General features: G+C 51.5%; 1 protein-coding gene across 1 annotated transcript in view; it reads left to right on the forward strand.

Moving 5' to 3' along the window:
* Window positions 1-13: 13 nt before the first annotated feature.
* ZNF236 (zinc finger protein 236) overlaps window positions 14-9,036 on the forward strand; it is a 76,131-nt gene continuing 67,108 nt past the window's right edge. Inside the window, exons 1-3 of the mRNA XM_025048128.1 lie at window positions 14-1,143; window positions 6,823-6,965; window positions 8,207-8,371. Coding sequence (XP_024903896.1) covers window positions 1,107-1,143; window positions 6,823-6,965; window positions 8,207-8,371 — 345 coding nt within the window. The 5' untranslated portion in view covers window positions 14-1,106. The remainder of the gene's footprint in view (window positions 1,144-6,822; window positions 6,966-8,206; window positions 8,372-9,036) is intronic.

Here is a 9,036-nt window from a genome sequence, read left to right on the forward strand (position 1 = left end):
AGTCCCCCGGCGTGTGCTTGATGGGCTCGTCGCCGGTGCCGCGTGGCAGCGGCGCGTCCCATTCGCAGCGTGTCGTTTCCTTTGCCCTCAGTTTTCCCTTCTAATACAGACGTCTGGGGAGCGTCCAGGCTGGGGCCACTGCGGACAGGCGCTGCCGCCCACGCTCCTGCGCGTCCGGGTCCAGTGGACGCTGCCGGCGGCCTCTCCCTCCCGCACTGAGGCGCTGTAGTCCCAACAGTGCTTAGTGTCATCTGTCCTTGTCGCACGCTAGCCGTTCTGGTCTGAGTACTGTCATCCCCGACTTTTAATTTCCGGTTTGTGCTAATAAGGTTTTTATGCCCATTAGCCATTTCTTTGTGTGAAGCTCTTGTTTAAATGTCCACCCATTTTTTTTACTGGGTGGAATTTTTTTTCAAATATTTACTTTTATCACCCATACTTTTTTGTTTCTAAAGAAAAACTTTAAACTCGGGTACTTGTATATTCAGACACTACACACACACTCAAATTTAACAGAACTACAGTATGTTAAAATTATGGCAGAATACAACCTTACGTATCTAGAGCCTCGCCTTCCAGCCGAAACAGAGTCCTAGGCTCAAGGCTGGAAGTTACAGGCCTCATGGGTGTTGCGAGCACACGCTTCCTTTGACAAAGCAAAAAACCGATCTTCTCTACATAGAGGAGAATAATTTTTTGTCGATCCCTTCTCCGTATGTCCCGTATCGGTATAGAGTTTACCTAAACATCAGTGCTGTAACGTACAACTTTCAGTCGTGTTCCTGTCTTGTCTTCTAGGCTGAGGTCGGTCCCCTGCGGCCTAGCCTTTCTGGCAGACAGCGTCACCGGAACACAGCCGTTTGCCTGTTGCCTGTGGCAGCTGTCGGGCTACAGCAGCAGATTCGAGTCGAGTCGCTAGGACAGAGACCTCCCGACCCACAAAGTCTAAACATTTACCGCCTGGCCATTCACGGAAGCCGTTTGCCAAGTCCCGCCCTCGCAGTAAACTGTGACTCCGTGCCAGGCGCCACCACGCTGCCATCTTGGAGCTCCTGTTACCTCCCGTGCCTCAGGCCCCCCAGGGCAGGCCCCCGGGCGACGCGGGCATGCAGGGCGTATCTGCTGCACACGCCGTGTTCTGCAGTAAGCAGCCTTACTGTTTGCCTAAGCCTAATCTCTTTAAGGCTGGTGAGGGCCTTTGTCTTAGTCACGGGGTAGAAAGCCTGGGCACCCCCCTAAACAGTGATCCCCAGAAAATGGGTGCAGTCAGGCAGCTGTCGGCCTTCCGCCTCTCTGCCTGGTGCCTTTGCACTCGCTCTGCGGCTTTTTGTCCCGGCCGCTGACGCCCTCTGCCAAGCACTGTCAAGTTGGTGAGCGCCACGCTGAGCCCTAGGGTTGCTGCCCAGTGACGACCAGGGACGTGCTTCCTGCGGACGTGTGGCCGTGCTCTCTAAGCGTGACGGTGTGCCACCGGCAGTCCGTGCGGTGGCTTCGCCAGTACAAGGACAGCTTACAGTTGTGATGGCTGTGTATACGTGACGCTTACGCCAGAGCAGTGCGGGCCTGACGGGGACGGACACACAGAGTCAAACCTGACAAGACGGGCTTCGACACACCTCTGGGAGAAGGCGAATGTAGCTAGGAGCGGCCTGACCCGGTTAGGGACCGTTTAATGAGTTTCTGACGGGGTACGTATCTTAACTCTGTCACGGGTTTGTTCCATGTCGTTCATTGTGCTACCTATACCGATGTTTGTGAATTTCCACGAGACCTTTTCTCATAGAATCAGCATCCAGAGGACACGGTTATAATAACGGTCCATATAAATATATACATAATTTCTTGTATTAAGAAATAGGCCATGAACAGCACCCCAGGAGTCCCCACCGTGCTCTATCCAGTCAGGACTCCCATGGGACCAACCGCCGTCCCGATGTGTGACAGCCTCGGTGAGCTCTGCCCACGCATTGAACGTTGTACGATGAGATCGTATGGCTGTTCCCTGATGGCGGACATCTTTTGGTCAGCGTGAGAGGTTCATTGTGTCACTGCGTAGCAGTAGGCCGTCCATTATCACGTCGTGGTCCAGCAGGTCCCCGGGTCACGTCGCTCTGGACTGTCATTTTCTCGTTGAAACGGCTCATGCTTTTGCTAGTCAGGGCGCTCGGCTTGGCCCTCCGCCGAAGGCATCTTATGCTGAGACCGTGACAGTCTTAGGCTTGCAGCTGGGGTGGACGCTGCTGGCGGGGGCCCGGCTCAGGTGCTGTTCTCACACGAGGCCAAGGCGGAAACTGGGCTCTCGTCTCAGAAGCCATGACCTGGAGATCGGGGCGCCGATCGACGGGAGTTGAGGAACTCCTGGTTCTGCCGCGGCGAGCGGTGTGGTTTTGACCGAGTGGCTCAGTTCCTCTGGGATGTTGGGTTTCTCGGCCGTTCTGCAGGCCGTGGCGCGTAGGACCCACCGCTTCCCCACGCAAACTTTATTTCTTACCTTTCCATTTAAATCTGTTTGACTAGCTGATGCCTTATCGTAGTTAAGAGTTTTGAAGTGTGGACGTGCCCTTCCCGAGCCCTGCTCCCCAGTCAGCCAGCTGCCTGTCACGCCGGCCGCCAGCACACGCACACACGAGTGCGCGGCGTGTCCCCGCCCTTCCACGCTTCTAAGGACAACAGCATCTAGAACGTCCTGCTCCTTCCACTGGCTCCATTTTGAGGATGACTTTTCTGTATGAGGATGTTTTATCGCCACACGAGTCCTTCTGTAGTGAATACGTTCAATCTGATAACGGGCCAAACGCATAAGCGCGTCCCCCGGGTCCAGCGCCCCCGGCGCCGGCACTGTGAGTTGACACGTTGGTTGCTTCCTCGAGAGCAGGTGCCGTGGCCGGCGCTGTGCGCGCAGGGCATTTAGAATTCCGAGGGAGATTGTACCAAGAAAATGATGTGCACGTCAGCTAGTTGTTAGGAGCCACCAGACGGCTACAGCGATATGTACAAAAGGAGACTAGTTAGTGCAGATGTGACGAGCTGGGCAACTCTTTAACGTATGTAGCTTTGAGGTGGAGGGCGTGAGTCAATGCCGCAACTAAGTGGGAATTAGCTGTGTTGGTTGTGAGAGCTTCAGACGACTGGGAAGAGACCCCCAAAATCGTTAGCTTTTATCTGCTCTCCAAACAGTTAGCAGATATTTTTCAGGCACACATTACGTGTCAGACTTCGTGCAAGGCTTTAGGGGTGCAGAGATGAGGCGGACAGGGTTCGTGGGCCCAGACACCTCAGAGCTTTCCCGAGAAGGTCCAGTTGTGCCGGACCCTGAGTGCCGACGCGTGTGGCAGAGCAGGGGAAAGCGGGAGAAGGCAGGAAGGAGGGGACCAAGTGGGAAGGAGACGGAATCGTGGCGGTGAGCCAAAGCGCTGCCGATTCGAAGTCGGGCGGTGGTGTCAGGCGTCCCAAAGGGGACTTCCGGGAGCGTTATGGAGTCCGAGGATGAAAAGTGGGAGCAGAACGGTTACGTGGTTGAGAGCTGGGCTCTCGGAGGAGCTTAGGGGTGCTGGAGGAGGCAGCTGGGGATGGCGCCGGGGAGAGCAGCACGTGGTGGGGCCAGCTGTACTCGGAAATGATTTTTATTCAAGCCCTAAAATAAAATCAGAGCAGTTCGGAGTTAGCTCAGTCGCTTTCGACAGTGAAACTGATTCGCCTCGCTTTAACGTTAAAAAGCCTCACCAGGACTTAGGGAGAGCCGCGAGCTCACACGGCACTGAGCGTTTAAGGCCGGAGAGGGGCGCGCGAGAGATCCACGGAATGCTGCCGGTGCGGAAGGTTTTGTTGGAGCCGGGTGTCACGTCAGAAGGGGTATTTCGCACAAAAGATCAACTTAGGTTTTCGGGCTGGGGGTAAGGACAGACCTTTGCCTGTAAGGTCCAGCCGACCGGCCTGGTGCCAGCAGACAGTGCGTCTGGCCCTGGCCGTTGCAGACTATGGGGCCGGCAGGTCCCCTCTGTCCTGGAGGCCCGGGGCCCTGCGGGGGCAGGAGGCGTCTTCTGACTCTTCTGCCTGGCTCTGGGACCGGCTTTATCATTCTGCGGTGTGGCAGACAGACGGCTCTTGGTGTTACTTAGGATCTCTAGTTACATAGAGTTAAACCGACTTTGAAACAAGTCTCTAGATTTTTCTCAAGGCAAGCAAAGCTGCTCCATCACCTGCTGACCTTCACGCACTCAGTGTTTGTTTAGTTTTGACAGTTTGAGTTCTTGGTGGCAGGAAGGGTCACAGAGAATGTCCTGTCTCTGGGTAAGGCGACTGCCTGGGACCCTGTAGACAGAGTCTCGCTTACAGCAGCGGACTCATGGGAAGACACCGCCACCCCCTGACCCCACCACCCCGTCCTCTGGGGGCAGAAACGGGTAGTGGGAGGCACGGGCCGGATGCCGTGGGCGTGAACTCTGCCAAGTACAGTCGCTTTGTTGCCCGTGCGCGTGAAGGCGGGAGCCACGTGCAGGACACTCGCTCCGGTCTGCGGGACGTTAGACGTGTGCTGCCCCAGATCTCGTGCACTGGCAGCCGCCTCAGCCAGGCTGGCCGTTAGCAGGCCACGTGCATTTGAGCACACCCACCTCCTTGAGAACCCTATGGCCCCAAACAGTGGACACGCACAGACGTGGGGCATTGGCGTGAGCCTCGTGGGACTCGCGGGTGTGGGGCCCACCTGTGGCCTCCAGGTATGCTCTTTCATAGGCCTCTTTCTGAGCAACAGATGCTCCAGGATAGACACGAGGGATTATTTTGAGGCCTAGGAGGCTGCCCAGCAAGGGCCAGCCCTGAACAGAAAGAAAGTTGGATGACAGAGGCCCGCCTGGCCCTGGGGCAAAGGCTTCCTGCTTCCTCCTGTGAAGAGCAAGAGCCACATCTGCCAAGCAGAGTGACAGCCCAGAGCTGCGTGGATTTTAAACTCTTGCTCCATGCGAAGAGTAAAATGCTGTTTTCCCCCGCTAGCTAATTTGAACTATTGTTGTTTTAGGTTTGCTTTAACAGCATGTCATACTATTACTGAAAAATGATTTGATTTTATTTATTATGTTTGAGCTTTGTTAAGGAGAGAAATCTTGCTTAAAATAGAAAACCTTTTTTGGAAAAATCTTAATTCATAAGCAAAACAATGTCATTTTTCAGTTATAAATTTTATAGTTTCTTTTAGCGTTTTGCCTATCATTTGCAGTTAATTAAATCCTTCCTCATTTTTGAGTAACATATTAAGTAGTTTTGACATATAGACTTGTTTCATTCTGCATGCTGAAATGTTTCTAATTTTGCATGTTAGAGGTTCGTCCGAGGTGGTCTTTTATTTCTATGTTCAACCTTTAGCTTAAAACACTTGCTATTTACGTCTTAAAACACAGTTTTCAACAGATATTTTACTTGTACCTTCCTAACTTACAAACTGCTTCCCATGGTAAAAACTTTTTCAAAGGGAATAATAATGGATGGGTTGTTTTGGTCCCAACAGTCATTTCTTTTGAGCCTAGGGAGTCATAAATGTTTCATTATTAGTGTAGTGCAGAAATTTAAAAAGTATGCTCTTCGACTAGAATGTGGTTATAGTTAAGAATAAATAGAATAAAAACGGGTTATGTCTTTTCGTTAGTAGAGCCATCTTACTTACAAATGAAGTTGAAGTCTTTTGAATTACATTCCTATTTCTTGAAACTGGAGTTTGCTTTACTCGTGAATCTGTCAGAAGGATTTTTGAAGCTGTTTTCTGCTTTCTCCAGACCCTGTCCCTGTGCACCGCAGCTGTGCACCCCACCTCTGGCCCGTGGGCTGTCACGGTTCCTGCTTTAAGGCAGGTTCTACTGCTGGATGGAGTTGGAAGTGCAGGCTGCTTTCCGAGACGGACTCAGCTCTGAGAAAGGCGGCAGGCCCGCTTAGTGCATGCGTGCTCGGGAAATAGATTTCTCAAGTCTTAAAACCAGCCCCCTACCCTGCCTTCGAAATTTTAGATTCTAATATTTTGGGGTCAGATTTGATATAGAGATTCGTATGTGACACGTTTCTAGTCTTCGTGCAATTAATACGTATTGTATATTTATGCCCAGATTCTAAGACCTGGAGTATATTCACTTATTTTAAGGAATTGCAGAGATTAAGAACATCTTTATGGCATCCTTGACAAATGTTTGTGGTTATCACGTAGTCATTCTGATTTGAGAATGCTTTGCGGCGTGCGGCCGTTTACCTAAGGGGGCTTGCAGAGGCCCACCGTGAAACCCAAGTGCCGTGCAGTTCGCAGCGCCTCCCTCCCCAGACCGTGCCACCTGGCTTAATCTCTCTTGGCAGCAGTTTTCTGAGGTCGATTGAATGAGTGAAGCAGCTTCTATCTCTTGACCAGAGTTCTGTTGACTGAGTGAGTTAGGAACGGTGTGGATTACTGGTGACCCCTGAGAGTGACTTAGAGGTGACGTGCCTCCAGGATTCGTAGTGACTTTGAAACCACACGCAGCGGGCAGGCCAGGCTAAGCACATTATGGCTTTCGTGTGAGCTGGCGAGTGTGGCCGTGAAGCCCCAGGAGCTGAGTTTCGGATTTTTAAAAGTCCCGCGAAGAGGAATTTAGAATCGCTTCCTGCGTGTCCATCATCTCAACGCTTCTCATTTCCAACTTAAAAGGCATGCCCATAGAAAAGTGAAGATACCATTAATTTCATCCAAAACCTCTCATAAATCTGTGACATAATTTGGTTTCTGAACAGTAACCAAACGATTTAGTTTTATTTCTGTGATGAGAATAACACCTGGTGTTTATTGACTATACTTATGCGATTTTATAGATGGAGTTTTAACATTGAATGCGGAGAGCACTAATTATGCCTGTCAAGTCCCAAACTTCCATAAATGTGAAATCTGTCTGCTATCTTTTCCAAAAGAGTCCCAGTTTCAACGCCACATGAGGGATCACGAGCGAAACGACAAGGTATGTATTTACAAGGGGCGTCGAGACGTGAGCGTTGGAACTGGAGGTGCAGAAATTCACACGCGAGATAGAACTTGTCCGATAATCTAGAGTCCTCGACTGTGGAGCATTTCACAGCATGTGAGACGTGTTCTGACATGTTGTTTTCTGTTGTAGTTGCATTCTTAGCTATTATTAGGTGACAGGAGAGAGCGAGGGCTCGTCTGATGAGTGTGTGTCAAAATTACGTACGAGTGGAGAAAGAAATATTCTTAAAACGCGACTTTTCTCGGGGAGTTTGATTTCCTGCCTGAGTCAGCAGGGAGCTGGCGCACCGTGGTGTGTGTGGTGTGTGTTTCCCCCGCAGGGCGTGCTGCCCCTTAAGGGGCCTCGCACTTGACAGGCGCTTCCGGCAGTGGCTGGCCTTCCCGCAGGCGCAGCCCCATCTTAGAGATCCGCACCCCCTCTGCAGTGCGCCCTGCAGCCTGAGTCAGGACCCTTAGTGTCCCGATGGAATGGCTTGCCCGATACACGGGAAGTGGCAGTTAAACGACAACTGCAAAAGTGGCCCCGGCTTTTCTCCCGGTGGGAGAGCGTGAGCTAGTGAGCCATGGGAAGGCCGACAATACCAGGGTCTCTTCTCTGGGACCAGGATGTGACCAGCCCCGCTCAGCTTCCAGCGTGAGTGACGGCCTGCAGCGGGGTTTGCGTGGTGCTAACACGGCGCCCTCTGGCGTCCCCCCAAAAGCCACAGCCCGAAAGCGCTGGCTCCCCGCCACCGGTCTGGGCATCCCAGACAGAAGTGGTCCAGTGGTTACACTATCTTTCTGCAAGTAAGTGGCAGAATACCTTCCCTTTGGGGAAAATTTTAGACCGACATAAGCAGCTCTGTTAAAACCTGGGAAAATTTTTGATTACCTGTTTTGCTTAAAGCGGTGTAGTTTACAGCCGGGGAGCTGGCCAGAAAGGAAGGGAAGAATGGCAGCAGTGCAGGGCTCACATTCGTTGCCATGGAGACTGCATCCTGCATCCTGACACGCGGACAGGCAGCCTTTGCTGGTAGGAGTCTAGTCTGCGTAGGTGTGTGGCTGTCCTGCAGTCCTTGAGACACTCTGGGAGCAGCTTTATAAGTCAGTTTGGTCCGGTCGAGGCGTCAGAGAGGCTGGAAAGGCCGTCTGGACCGTGGTACCTGTCGATGTTCGCATGGCTTTGTTGTGGAAAGACTGTGTTTCAGTGGCTTCTTGCCTTTTCTCTCCAAATAGCCACACCGATGTGACCAGTGCCCCCAAACGTTTAATGTTGAATTCAACCTGACACTTCATAAGTGTACCCACAATGGGGAGGACCCCACCTGTCCTGTGTGTAACAAGAAATTCTCCAGAGTGGCTAGTCTCAAAGCGCATATCATGCTGCATGAAAAGGAAGAGGTAATTATTTCGGCCTATACTTTGTTAACTGGTTTTTAAATGCATCTAACCCTTAGGAGGATTTTAGGTATAAACTAGTTTAAAAAGCCTTTCGTGTGGATTTCCAGGACTTAACCTTCATTAAGTGTGCCTTAGCTGACCTCCATTTCACAGATGACACATTTATTTTCTGTACCTGTTAATTTGGTTGGAGACGTTTTAACGTGTAGTATATTTGGAGGGTCAACATATGTCTACGTTGGCTAGAAGGGGTCCCCCACACACATATATTTAAAGCTGAAAATAACTTTTATAGGAATCTGTAGTGGCCAAAAGTAAATTTTCTGCCTCTGAAGATGGGAGAGTCTCCTTGCTCGGCTCCTGGACCCCCTGACGTGTGGGGGTTTGGGAGGAGAGAGACTCACGACGACACAAAGCAGTTTATACACCAGGTGAACATCCCTGGGGGCCACAGGCATAGTCCGGGGACAGCTTTACGGGTGACTGGGGAAAGACAGCTCCCTGGTGCTGGGCTTCGAGGGCCTACTTTATAGTGGAAATGACTGTTACCTTAAAAATACTGTAGGAAATGAGGAACGTACAAAAAGTAGGAAGGAGAGCATGGGAGTCACTTGCAGCTGTCCCTTCCAGGGCTCATTGCACATAACTGTTTGGCACGTTTTCCT

Source organism: Pteropus alecto, unplaced genomic scaffold (assembly GCF_000325575.1).
Source record: "Pteropus alecto unplaced genomic scaffold, ASM32557v1 scaffold14, whole genome shotgun sequence".
Lineage (NCBI taxonomy): Eukaryota > Metazoa > Chordata > Mammalia > Chiroptera > Pteropodidae > Pteropus > Pteropus alecto.